The 13,974-nt window shown below is 41.6% G+C and overlaps 1 protein-coding gene across 2 annotated transcripts in view; it reads left to right on the forward strand.

Annotated features, from left to right (window-relative positions):
• The window catches only part of COL4A3 (collagen type IV alpha 3 chain), a 149,232-nt gene that overhangs the window by 74,718 nt on the left and 60,540 nt on the right, over positions 1-13,974 (forward strand). For both annotated transcript variants that reach the window (XR_012490019.1, XM_074314144.1), the window contains exons 4-13: positions 5,208-5,252; positions 5,830-5,874; positions 6,903-6,965; positions 7,663-7,716; positions 8,499-8,525; positions 9,744-9,821; positions 11,604-11,666; positions 11,790-11,825; positions 13,161-13,202; positions 13,423-13,500. Coding sequence is in view for 1 of the 2 variants with exons in the window: in XM_074314144.1 (XP_074170245.1) it covers positions 5,208-5,252; positions 5,830-5,874; positions 6,903-6,965; positions 7,663-7,716; positions 8,499-8,525; positions 9,744-9,821; positions 11,604-11,666; positions 11,790-11,825; positions 13,161-13,202; positions 13,423-13,500 (531 nt within the window). In the remaining variant the exon portion in view is untranslated. The remainder of the gene's footprint in view (positions 1-5,207; positions 5,253-5,829; positions 5,875-6,902; positions 6,966-7,662; positions 7,717-8,498; positions 8,526-9,743; positions 9,822-11,603; positions 11,667-11,789; positions 11,826-13,160; positions 13,203-13,422; positions 13,501-13,974) is intronic.

A 13,974-nucleotide genomic window follows, 5' to 3' on the forward strand; every position in this document is an offset into this window, starting at 1 on the left:
CATATGTGTATAGGCTTTGTTTTCTTATCCATTCAGCTACCCTATCTTTTGATTGTAGCATTTAATTCACTTACATTTAAAGTAATTGTTGATAGATATGTAGTTATTACCATTTTATTATTCATTTTTTTATCTCTTTTTTGTTTTTTCATCTTAAATCCCTCTAAGAGTCCTTGTAATACTGGTTTGGTGGTGATCAACTCCTTTAGCTTTTCTTGTCTGGGAAGCTCTTTATCTGTCCTTCGATTCTAAATCGTAGTTTTGCTGGGTAGAGTACCCTTGGTTATAGGTCCTTGCTTTTCATCACTTTGAATATTTCATGTCAATCCCTTCTGGCCTGTGAAGTTTCTGTTTAGAAATTAGATGACAATCTTATGGGAGCTCCCTTGTAGGTAACTAACTGTTTTTCTTTTGCTGCTTTTAAGATTCTCGCTTTGTCTTTAACCATCTTGTTTGGGACTCTCTGTACTTCCTGGGCTTGTATGTCTATTTCCTCCCCCTCCCCCTTCTTCGACCTCCCCCCCAACTCCAGTTCAAGCCATTGTGTCTCAGTCTAGTTGTGTAGGACACAGCTCCCTAGCCCATGCTGGTATTATGAGCCTTGCACTCCCCTCCCCCGGCTGAGGCAGTCGGTCTCCAGTTGTTGTCAGTTGACAGCTCATGGCAGCTCTGAGCTCACAGCAGCTCTCACTGGCTGCCGGCTGCTCACACTGGCTGCCAGCCACTCACGCTGGCCACCGGCCACTCCTGGCAGCACACCGTACCCAGTGGCAGCACACAGCAGCCCATAGCAGCTCCCGGCAGCTCACGCCAACCTCCGGCTGCTCACGGCAGCCCAGCTCCAGGAAGAGCCATTGTTCACAATCTTAGCTGTAGAGGGCACAGCTCACTGGCCCATGTGGGAATTGAACCAGTGACCTCGGCATTAGGGACACGGTGCTCCAACCACCTGAGCCACCGGGCTGGTCCCTGTATGTCTGTTTCCTTCATGAGGTTAGGGAAGCTTTCCATTGTTATTTCTTCTAATAGGTTTTCAATTCCTTGCTCTCTCTCTTCTCCTTCTGGCACTCCTATGCTATGAATGTTGCTATGCTTGCTATTGTCCCAGAGACCCCTTAAACTATCCTCGTTTATATGGATTTTTTTTTTTTTCTTTTTGCTGTTCTGATTGGGTGTTTTCTGCTACATTTGTTTCTGAATTGCTTACCCCATCCTCTGCTTCATCTAATCCACTCTTGATTCCCCCTAATGCATTCTTCTTTTCAGTAATTATATTCTTTATTTTTGACTGTTGTGTGTGAGTGTGTGTGTGCGTGTGTGTATGTGTGTGTATGTGTATTCTATCTCCATTTTTATGTTTCCTCTCTCTTTGTTGAAGTTCTTCCTGAGATCACTGAGCATCCTTATAACCAGTGTTTGGAACTCTGTGTCTGGTAGATTGCATGTCTCCATTTTATTTAGTTCTTCTGGAGCTTTGTTCTGTTCTGTTATTTGGGACATGTTTCTTTGTCTCCCCATTTTGACTGCACCCTGTGTTTCTTTCTATGCATTAGGTAGAGCTGATATGCCTCCCATTCTTAGTAGAGTGGCCTTATGTAGTAGGCGCCCTGTGGGACTCAGTGGTGTAGTCTTCAGACTATAGTGGTCACCAGAGCTAGTGCCCCAGGTGTATCCTTTGTGTGGCTTGTGTGTGCCCTCCTGTTGTAGTTGAGCCTTGGCTGCTGTTGGCACATCATTAGGAGAGATTAACCCTCAGGTTGATTGGTTGTAAGGACTGGCCATGAATGCAGTGGAGGAGCTGTGGTGCAGGGGCTACCCTGCAGAGTAGTGTTTACTTTAGAAGGGCTCTAGTGCCTGCCCAGTCTGCCCTTTGGGTGTGTCATCCTGGAAAGTGACCAGGTGATGCTCTGGCTTGGTACAAACCTGGCCATTGGATGTGCTAGCCCTGGGGCCTCCTAAGAGGTGACCTGCTACAGGCCAAATTCAGCTACAGCCCTGCCCAGGACACCTACTATGAGCCACAAAGCAATCTGCAGATGGCCACCACTGGTGCTGGGCTTGGAGGTGCCTTGAGAGACCAATTTGTGAACTGAGACCACCTGTCACTAATCCCAGGCTTAGGGCTGCTCAGCCAGAGGTGCGGGACACCCCTAAGCCAGATGCTTCTTGTTTGGGTTTTGTAAGCCTTTGAGAGATTTTAGAAAAGTCTGCAGGATGAGCCAAGGCAGGCAGTTTGTACGGAAAAGCCACTGGAAGCAGCTTGGATGTGCCTGAAAGTTCAGTGAGGCATGGTCTTAGAGAATCACTAGGGTACAATGAACAGTGTTAGTTAGCCAGGTTGATGGAGACTCATATCTGGTGTCTGCCTGCGTCTGCATGCAGGAAGGGGGAGGGCTCAACAAAGAAACAACAGCTTCTGCCAGCTCCTCTGTCCAGGAGAAAGGTACCCCTCTAGCCCTCGCCCTGCATCCAGACAACTTGGTTTCTCCCCATATGTCCCCAGCACCTTTTGAGCCACTGCCCCAGCACTAGGGCTCAAAATAAGTGAGTCCATCAGCAAGTAAGTCTGTGCATGGGTTGTTTAAGAGGAGCACCTGGATCTATAGCCGCCCTCTGTTTCACTCAACCACAATTTCTGCAGGTTTTCACAGCTAGAAATTGTGGGAGCTTCTCTCCCAGGGACTGGAACCCTGGGCTAGGGAGCCTGGTTTGGGGCTGGGACCTTTTGCTCCTCCAGGGAGGACCTCTGCATCCAAGTTATCCCTCTTGATTTTTAATGGTCACATGTGGGTTTGGGACTAGCCCATTCAGTGTCTCTGTCCCCCTTACCAGTCTTCAGGTTGCTTCTTCTGTATGTCTGTAGATGTATGTCAAGCTTCTTTAAAAATAGCTATACATGCTGGCTGTAGACCATCTACTCACTCCTCAACAGGTGATAATTTGCCATCCACCCCCTCTCTCTTGACAACACTCCTGCAGAGATCACCCCTGACCTCCAAGTGGCCAGTGCCAACGAATACTTTGTGTCTTTATCTGACCTGAAACCCTCTGCTTTGTTTCAGAGATCATGGAGTGGATCACTCTCTTCCTGAGACCCAGTCTTTTTTTGTTTCTGGAATCCTCCTTCCTCTGACTCCCTTCTTGTTTCCCACCCTTCTCTTCTTTCTTGGGTTTCTCTTTCTCAACTGGTCTCTTAAACATCAAGGGACTCTAAGGTTCTGACCAGAGCCTACAGCTCTTCACCCGTGTCACACATTTTTATCCTAAAGTCTGTAATAAAACAAAAGGCTTTGTTTAAATCAATTCCCTAGAGGATTTGCTAAAGAACTGCATAGATTTGCTGATGGCCCTTTTGTGCCATGGACATTAGCCAGATGTAAGCCTGGGCTCTCATACACTCACATGTTCACTCCCCTGACTGATGACCTCCAACAAGTTATGAACTAATAAGTTATGAAGGACAATCATAATTGGTCTCCACACAGTCTTTATAAATTTCATAAATATTGTATAGAATATTGGAGTGGTCATCAAAGGCAATATTTACCGCAAATTTACTCTGTATCAGGCATTGGGCCATATATTACTTACTGGATCTCATTTACTCCTTAGAGGGGTTCCATAAATCATGACTCTGGTGACTCATCACTCAGTTGCCATCATTATCTCCACTTTATGGATGAGGAAACCGACACTCAGAGCACTTAAGTAATTTGTCCTGGTGACAGAGTCAGCATTCCAATCTGCTTTTATATGATGCCAGAATGAAGTGCCTGTAACCAAAGAAGCAAAACCCACACCTACAGTTTTCAAGTGAAAATACGAAGGTTGTCGTTTTCTAGGAATTCTACCATTTCCCATCTATCATGTTCATGCATGCATTCTGTTTCTCTATCTCTCCTTCTTCTGATCCTAATTTTGAAAAAGTCATTTTGATTCTGGACATTCAGTGTCCGAATTCAGACACATTCAGTGTCTGAACATTCCACTCTCTTCCTCCAGAACGTGACCTCAGATTTTCCGCCACTTCATTGATAGAATGAGTTTGTCACTTTAACCCTGGTCTTTAGATCAGCTTAATAACAACTCCTTCCTTTTTGTTTTGCTCTCTACACCCAACTCTACTTTGATGTGCAGGTATTCCATAAAGTTAATCCAGAAAATCTCTGTGCCATGTTCTCATGGAGTTCATATTTTAAGCATAGCTTATAGATGTAGCCACACAATATCATTTGATCAAAGTCAGACAAAGAATTTTAAAACCTGACCATAAAAATTTTTCCAATTTATAAACTTTTAAATATTTTTTGCATGATAAAATTTACAATGGAGAAGTAAAACCTGCAAGTCAGTCACCTGCCACCTGCAAACACAAATAGGATCCTGCACAGAAGCGGAACATGGTCAGACATCCAGGAATCCACCTCACTCAGGAAAGGCTGACTTTCGCCTTGACACTCCAGTCTCAGAAGAGTCTGTAACAACCCTTTTCTCAAATAATCAAAAAACCCAAAACAGTCTGAAACTCTCAGGAATGATGAAACCAGCTTTAGGACAACGGAACGTTTATACCCAGTGGCCTACTTAAAACAGTCTTCATTTAAGGTTATTCTCCAAGAAACAGGGTCTCAAAATTATATCCATTATGTGCCCAAAGCAAGTTTATCTGTGGTTCAGGCAGTCCTTACTTAGCTGTTTATTTATGTGTGCATATCAGGTACATTATGTTACTAAAGTATTTCCCATGCACAGAAATATTGGCTGCCATGCTTGTCCACCATTATAATTGTCTCTCATCCTTATCAGACCTCAGCAGCTGTCTGGCTAATGTGGGGCTTTTACAACAGAACTTCTTAGACACTAATGTGAATAAGAATCATCATCGAATCTTGTTGAAATGCAGGTTGTGAATCAATAGATCTGGGAGGTGAGGGAACTTGAGATTCTGTGTTTCTAACAAGCTCCCAGACGATGCTAATGTTGGACCCTTACTTTGAGTAGCAAGAGTTTCAGTGAAACTTTCTTTGTCCTTTCTGATAAACATTCTGGTGCCAATGAAGCAAGCAAGTAATTGAACCATGTTAACAATGAAACAATCACAAGAGCAAAATTGCTGGGTGTGTGAGTAAAACTGCGAGCTTTAATTTATGGGTTTCTTAGTGCCAAATGATTTTCACAGTTTTCTTTCATTTTTCATTTGGATCTAGGGCTCTCCAGGACTTCCAGGATTCACTGGTCCCAAAGGTGTGAGGGTTAGTAGTACAACCAGTTCATCTTGATTGTTTGATGAAAATTCTTTAAAAACAAAAAACGAAACAAAACTCTGCACTATAAAAGTTATACAAATGTCACAAAGGAGTACGTTGTGTATGATGTACTTCAATAGATGAAGTTCAAGAACAGGTGAAATTAATCTGTAATGGTAGAAGTCAAAATAGTGGTGACTATATGGGAGTGGGTGTTAATTGACTGGGAAAAGGCATGAGGGAACCACCTGGAGTGGAGATGGTCTTTGCCTGGATGGGGTGGTGGTAACACCACTTAGGGACACATTCACCAACATGTTCATAGGAGATTGGGGCACTGAAATTATGCTTTCAAATCTACCCAACAAGCCCAAAACAATCTTAACCATCTCTTTATCAAAGTTATATAAATGTAAGATTTACAAAAGTTTGTCAACCTTTTTGTATTTTTCAAATAGTTTTTAGCCATTTCCAATTATAGTTGCAGGTTGGGGTTATTGGAATGGGAAATAAATTTCTGTTTATAGGTTGATCATTTTTAAAGTCTTTTTCTTGTCACCCTTCCTTTTTTGTATGACTTTAGGGAATAACTGGATTACCCGGATTTTCAGGTCCTCCTGGGCTTCCAGTAAGTAATGGGGAGAAATGTGAAACTGGAAAAATAAAAAGGAGGTTCATTTTAATAAAGATGTTAAAGCAATAGCACAAGGGAATGTTACTGATAAATTCGCTACATGATGAAAATAGCACAGTAGCATCTCGTATGTTATAGTGTGGATTGGTAAGACATACAAATCAAATTGTATTTCCTGAAATACAAGGATGGGATGGGATGGGAGAGGAGGGGAAGGGATAGGATGTGATGGGTTGGGACAGCATAGAGTAGAATAGAGTAGAGTAGAGTAGAATAGAATGAATAGACTGTTTAATAACATATAATTATGAAATAATTACCTCTGCACATTTCCCTCTTTCTTTTCCTTTTGTCCCAGCTTAAAATAGCATGTTAAAACAAACCAACTCATAGACACAGACAGCAGAATAGTGGTTACCAGAGAGGAATGAGGCTGGGGGGTGGAGGGAGGATAAAGAAAGTAAAGGAGGTCAGGTATATGGTGATAGAAGGAGACTTTCGGTGGTGAGCACACAACGCAATATATAGATGACGTGTTATGGAGATGTACACTTGAAGCCTACATAATTTTACTAACCAATATCACCCCAATAAATTTATTTTTTTTAAACTAAAAAAAAAGAAAAAAGAAACCTTAGCCTATACCTAAACTCATCCCTAACCCTAACCCTAATCCTCACCTCAATCCAAACCCTAAACCTAACCCTAACTCTAAACATAAAAATAAAATAACAGCATGTTAAGAGATTTCATTTTATAAAGGCATTTTGTTTTATGTAAAATATCTGTCTCTCACTTGATAATTCTTTGTTTTAATGAACCCATTTTATTTGCTATGATTTTTATTTAAATTACTTTCTAACATGACTAAATTTACTACTTAACTAGTTAAATAGCCATTTCTATTTAAATAACTATCTAACTTAGCCCATCTTCTCCCTTACCTGGGGTTCCTCACTGTTTCCACCTGGTTCTGGGGCCTGGTAGTTCTGTCTCCTTTTTGAAACTTGCTCTGTTTCCAGGGCACCCCAGGCCACCCGGGACCTTATGGTCTTGCTGGTTTACCAGGATGCAATGGTTCTAAGGTATGTATTTCTTAAACAGGAGATGATCAATAAGTGTTTTGCTGAATGAATAGATCAAAGTAGCAATGAGATGAGTAGACTTTCCTTGAAACATTCCTTTAGCCAGAGCCCAGGGCACGTGTCTTCAGGGCAGAAATAACGATGTTTGAACCAGGAACCTTCCTATTTTCTTTCTTCTTATGCCTTGCTTTCTGATTGCCTTTTGAGGAAGCTCTCTCTTGTTCTCCCACAGAAAGGTAACTGGGTGCTCAACGGGTTATTTTCAGCTGAGGATGTGACTGTATATAAATCAGAAACTAAAGCTCAGAATGCAAACTCTGTCTTTGGAAAAGCATGACTGAGCTTTTCGATGTTCCTCACACTGCCTTTGTTCCCTGACTGCACTCTCCTTTCCCCAGAATGGTGGCCATGAAAGAACTAATTACTAAAGTTTCAAGGAAACGGCAATTAAAAAGCTCTTGGCACAATTAGACTTTTGCCATTTATGTACAGTTTGAGAAACAGTGGGTTCGAACCCTCTTTTCAATTAAGATAATTGTTTCCTGGCCTTTAGCCTCATGGCCCAGTAGCTATAAAGAACTTAATTTACTTTGTCTAGATCTACCACTGCAGGGTTGGAAGAGAGAAACAGGGACAATATCTCAACAGACTGTTTTAGAACAACTAAGGAGAACAACAACCTTTGTATGTCTTCCAGGGTGAGCAAGGGTTTCCAGGATTTCCGGGGACACCAGGCTACCCAGGGGTCCCGGTAGGTTTGCATTTCTATCTCCTCACCAACACCATAAAGTATAAGTGGTTTACTCCAGGACAGCCGTATACTGAAATCCATCACGATATTGGGGATGTCAGGGACAGCCAGTAGTAATCATGCAACTGATAGTTGGGGAATGAATGAACAAATGCCTTGAGTTCAGGGTTGCACTTTGAGACTTTGTTTTGCTTAGAAGACATCTGAATGGAGCTGAGTAGTAGGCCAACGAGAGGCTGGGGTGGGGGTGACTCAAGGAGTGAGAGTGCAGAGGAAGGGGGCTTAGAACCGAGACTTACAGAGCTCCAGCATGTACCGTCTAGGCCAAGGAGAGGCCCTGGTGGTAAAAGGAAGCCAGGAGGAGCATATTCCGGAAGCCCAGGAAAGATGAATTTCAATAGAAGGGAGAGGCAGACAACTGCCTGATGCTGCTGTGAGTCCAGTAACATGAGAACTGACATTCAGTCATTGATTTTAACAATGTCAAAGTCAAGGCAGACCTTAGCGAGGATACTTCCATGATGGCGAATGGGGCTGCAGAATGAGTGAGAGATGAACAGAACAGGAAGTTGACAGATACATGAAGGAGAGATGGGGCGGTATTGGGGTGGGGGGGAGATTAAGGGAAGACTTTGTTTAAATGAGAGATACTTGAGCATGTTTTAAAGCTAGTGAGAAATATAAGGAGGGAAGAGGAGGCAGAACAGCAGCGAGAAGGACCAAACAGGGATGTTGTGTATTTGATTTGCCTCTCATTGTTAATATGTCCCTTCTTCTCCTAGGGTGCTCATGGTTTGAAAGGAGAAAAGGTAAGTCATTTGTTGCATATTATTATTGAAAATCTCTAATTGTATATATGAAAGGGATTTCTATTAAATAATGAGCTATAAGTAATTACAAATGAGATTGCATGATTAATCCAGAAACCAGAATAATTGGGACAAGGTATTTATTCCTATCGAACAACTTCTTCTCTCTTGTCATAAATATGTCTTTAAAAAAGTACAAGTTTTGCATCATCCTTTAAGGAAATAGAGTCTAGGGGAATAGAACTCACCTCATGCTCAGGGCCGCACGTTCTGGATTAGGAATTGCCACTAATTTTGGTATCTTGGGAAATGGTTTATCATCCTTGGGTCTTTCTTCCTTCCACAGTAAACTGCTAATTTTAGAAAATGTTTTGAATTCTTCAAAATGGAGTAACAACATAATCCTGAACCGTTTCTCTAAGTATATACCCAAGAGTCAACGAAAGAACATCCAAACCTATAGAAAAGTTTTATAAGTGTTCATTTGAGCCAAATTTTTGAGGACATGCTCGGAAGCAAGAACTCAAAGGGTTGAGAAAATGCTCTGGAGAATGGCAGTTTTGCAGTTCCTTTTATGCATTTAGAATCAAAAAAGAAAACCTAAGGAAGGTACATGAGGTCCATTGGTGGCAGATTCAGGAGGCGAGAGAAAGCAAAGCAGGGACATCTCTGGGATTGGATAAAAGTAAAACGGAGAGACACTTCTTTTACATTGGTGGGTATGAGGTAGTTAATAATTAATATTTACAGCACACAGAGATGCTATTTGGGGAACAAAATAACAATGAGGGGTTCTGTGGTCTCATGCTCGGGTGGTTTTGTGCTCTGGTGCCTGTGGTTGTGTCTTCGATGGGTCTGGAAAAGAAAAACACTCTGGCGTTGCATAGGTATGTTATCCCTAGATGCATAAGAACAATGGACAGGGCTTGTTTAAGGTAAAGGTTGACCTTGCTGAGGAAGCTATAGGCCTGACTACCCGCTATGACCTGCCCAGTTAGGAATTTGTGATCAGGCCATCCTGTGTGGTTACTTTTGGTCACTGAGCTTGTCATGGCTGCCATGTGGCCCTCCTGAGCGTGTCAGGCTTATTACACAGCCCCTTTTCATTCCCACTGGAAAGCACTTTTATCCTTGAAGTGGCATGACCTTGAGTAAGCATTTAAAGGGGTTTTGAAAATATGACGTTAATTATTTTTGATGTACCCCTCCATTTTCAAGGGTGCACCTGCTGAAACAGAAGGCATAGAACTTGACGGAAAAGGTGACCCCGGGTTGCCAGGCTCTGCAGGATTCCAGGTACAAGCACTTCAGAGACGATACCTGTCATGCTCAGTCCCTTCCTCCTTTTTCTCCTTTCTGTCTGTCTCTCTGTCTCTGTGTGTCCGTCTCTCTCTTTTCATCTTCTTTTTCTTCTCTCTCTCTCCTCTCTCTTTCCACCTGTATCTTTCTCAGCTCCCTTAACATTTTAAATATACATTCATATTTCTTCTATTTACATATCCACCTCATTTCATTCTAAAACAGTCACCTTATTCCTGTATAAGAAACTAATGGAGCTGATGTAAAAAGATGATTCTGTACACATATCCTTTCATCTTTTCTTAAATCTCAGTGACCCGAGCTTTCCTAAATCTAGGGTGGAATCTTCAAGGCACAGTTTTGTTCCACTTACTTTGTAGTTGTTAAAATCAAGGCTAGGTTTGTATCATACACCAAACACAATTTTAAACCGTCATGTTAAGTAACAACTCGATCATAAAATTTGCATGATAGTAAATAACAGGGTTTTACTTAAGTGCATCTTTCTCCTGTTGAATAGTTTGCTTTCTGATCTATGTGGATGTAACCTGAGGGAATCCAGAATGGATGCGAAGAACCATAGCTGGGGAGGGGGTGGGGGCTGTGTGTGCTTTACTTGGTGATTCAAAAGAATATTTTGGTAGGCTTCAGTGACAGGAAGCAACTTTCAGGTTACTTAACCTGAAATATGTTGACTCGGTTCGGAAGTATATGTGGAAACTCCTGGGTAGAGATTGGTGTTCGTCTAAATGTCAGAGTTTGAGTTAAGGTGGTTGAACTCCTTGCACAGCAAGCCATGCCAACTGATGATAAGCTACAGACTGCATAATAATTTAATTAGGTGCCTTTATAAGCTTTTGAAAAAAGATACAGAATATCATGGCTCTTGGTTTTTTTGCTTAGGAGACATTTAAGGGGCCAGCTCTGAAGACAGGGGGTCCAGTAAGAGGAGATGGTAGCAGTGTGGGGAATGGATGTACCCCTTAAATGTGTACTGCATTCAGCAGGAGCATGACATTGTACTCCTGCTGAAGAGAGAACAATGAGACATTCATTTATGCAAGAACTATTTATTACATGCAAATTTTGTGCCAGTCTCTATGGTACCTCAGTGCACAAAACAGCCAAAACATCATTGTACAAAAAATTCTTGCCTTCGTGGCACTTACATTTTCGGGGTGGGGAGAGGGAAGAGAAAAAGATGTAATTTATGTAAGTGTATGGTGTGTCAGATAGTAATAAATGCCAAAGCGAAACGTCATGCGTGGACCGGAGATAGGAAGTGTCTGGGTTAGAAGAAGGGCTGCTGCTTTAGATTAGATGGGCAGGGAAGGCCTTATGGAAACGATGACATTAGAATAAAAGTAAGAATAAGGACAGGTAGTATGAGTCCAACAGATATCTGGGGAAAGAGGATTCTAGGCAGAGGGAGAGTAGGTAAAATGCCCCACGGTAAGAACACACTTGGCAGAGAGACAGAGAGAGAGAAGTGCAAAATTTCAACAACAACAAAAAACAAAAAAACAAAAATGAAAACTGTTCTAAAGTAAAGCAACTGCTCTGGTCATTTTCCTAGAAATACCATCAGGATGATCCTGGCCGCCTGTTACACATGACAACGCTCTTTTGGACATTTATTATAATTAACTGTAGCCATAAATAGAAGACATCGTGCTACTCAGATTTTATTAAAAATATTTTAATGCACTTAACTAATGGACATTGTTCTTAGGTGAGAAGTACATTTACACTTACTCTTATTCCTCTCTTAATTTAAAGGGTTTGCCAGGCCTCCCAGGATTTCCTGGACCTGTTGGCCCACCCGGCCCTCCGGGATTCTTTGTGAGTAGGAAGTCACCATTGCTATAGACACTGTAAACTAATAAAAATAGATATAAAAAACTGACAGATTTTTCCAGCTTGGGGCGTTTCCTTCTGTAATTTTAATTTGTGGAATTTTTTTAGGGCTTTCCAGGAGCCATGGGGCCACCAGGACTTAAGGTAAATTACAGTTTATGTGTTGTATCAGTCATGTTGAAAGCCAAACCCGGTCTGATCCACACGTGGGTCACTGCCGGGTACCTCTCGGGAGCTCGCCAAGATTCCCAGCCAGAAGGAAACATTGCCTGTGGCTTTGGACCTCTAAGCTCTCTTCTCCCTGCACTTCAGTTACACCATTCCTGATACAGAGTCATAATTCAGTCATCAGGAGCTCCTTATCAGCAAAAGCGCAAGGATTGCTAGTCCATAGATTTCCATTTCTGATCATCCTACCAAACCCCCAACACTTTGTCCTATACATTTTTATAGTGAGCTACTTCCTAAAACCAACCTGATCTTATGTTAGTAAATGTTAGAAAGCTATTCATGCACTCATTAAGCAGGGTCCTACACGTGTTTCTATTAAAAAGCCAATTGTTAGTGTCTGGGGAAAAAAACTTTTTCCTCTACTCTCTTAGGGTCAGTGACTGGAGCCCTGCAATTAAACTGTCAAAAGACAGGTTAACAGGAGATAAATGCCTATTTCATATGCATATGGAGGGCCTCACAGAACTGAAATGAAAATCCCAAAGAAGTCAGTCACACCCAGAGGCTTGTGTACCATTTTAACAAAGGGCAATAAATTTATAGAGAAGTGACAATACAAAGGAAAAGGGTTTGAGCTTGTGAGAAAGTAAATATAGGGGGGGAACTAATGATAAAGATAAGCGTCATTTCAGTAAGGTTTGTTTATGCAGATATAAGTCAGTGCTGCCTCCAGTAATGAGTCTCCTCTTCCTTATATAAGAGAGGGGAGGGGTGACATCCTCACAAAGGAAATCTATACCCTGTCTTTAGGTAGATGGGGGAGGGTAGAGAACTTTTTTTTACATTTGCTATTCCTCAGTTGCCTTCAGCTCAAAATACTCGTAACCCTTATGCCAAAGTGGTATATTTCAGGTGGTGTATTGTAATCCTCTTCATTATTAGTTTAAGTAAGAAAATGTTGAGCAGAGGACATAATGTACAGCACAGGGAATGCAGTCAATAATATCACAATAACTTTGTACGATGACAAATGGTTACTAGACTTCTCGTGGTCATCACTACGTAGGGTACCTAAATATTGAATCACTATGTTGTACACCTGAAACTAATATATTGTATGGCAGCTACGCTTTAATTAAAAATAAAATAAAATAAGTTATTCTAGAAAGAAATAAAATGGTAATTATGACCCTGGGGTTGGGAATTAAAATATAAATGATCAATTACAAGTATTGGAACGTTAATGGGTTTAGGCTATTTATTCATATTCCTTTTTAAAAAATAATTTATTTTTGTCCTTTCTTACAGGGTCACATGGGTGATAACATGGTCGGACAAAAAGGAGAACAGGTAATTTAAATACTATGGTTTATGTGTGGTCAAGGTATTTTAAGTTCTATAGCAATCAGCCTATACCTTGTATTCACACTGAAATGAACCTCTTGCTGTGTCTCGCTCGAACTTACGTTTGCTCTATCTTCTTACAAAAGAACTAAAGGCGAAAAGTAGACCACTCAGATATAGGAGGGGTGATGTTTAGTTTTCACTTCTTGAGTGTATTTGTCTTTAGGGTGTGAAAGGACTAACGGGACCCCCTGGACCACCAGGAACAGTTATTGTGACGCTAACGGGCCCAGACAGAAGAATGGTAACTCTTCTATTTTATTATGGGAGTTGTGCTTTCCCATTTCCCTTACCATTTTGTATAAGTTCTTTCACGTAGCCCAGCTCCTCCCAGCCCTCCCAGCCATTCTGAGCTCTGGGTTTTATTCCTTCACTGTCTTTTCCGTGTGGACCAGAAAATGTGAAATGGGGGAGACCTGAGACAAGCGACTTCCAAGATTCTTGACGGTAGAACCCAGGTCGAGTTTTGCTCACCCTTTATGTCCCTCCCCTCTCATTGTCACTAACACAAAGTGGGTATTCAGTGAGTATTTCTGAATATAGGATAACAAAATGGGTGTGTGGCTCGAATCTAATTGGGTGGTAATAACTTAAACATAGGGGTGGGGGGTATCATAAGATATGGGACATTTTTATGCTGCCTTGGTAACCCAAGGACAGTTTGGCCCCCATTCCTCTCCAAAGACACTATGAGCCTGTTATTTAACGTTAATATTTG

Source organism: Rhinolophus sinicus, linkage group LG01 (genome assembly GCF_036562045.2).
Source record: "Rhinolophus sinicus isolate RSC01 linkage group LG01, ASM3656204v1, whole genome shotgun sequence".
Taxonomy (NCBI): domain Eukaryota; kingdom Metazoa; phylum Chordata; class Mammalia; order Chiroptera; family Rhinolophidae; genus Rhinolophus; species Rhinolophus sinicus.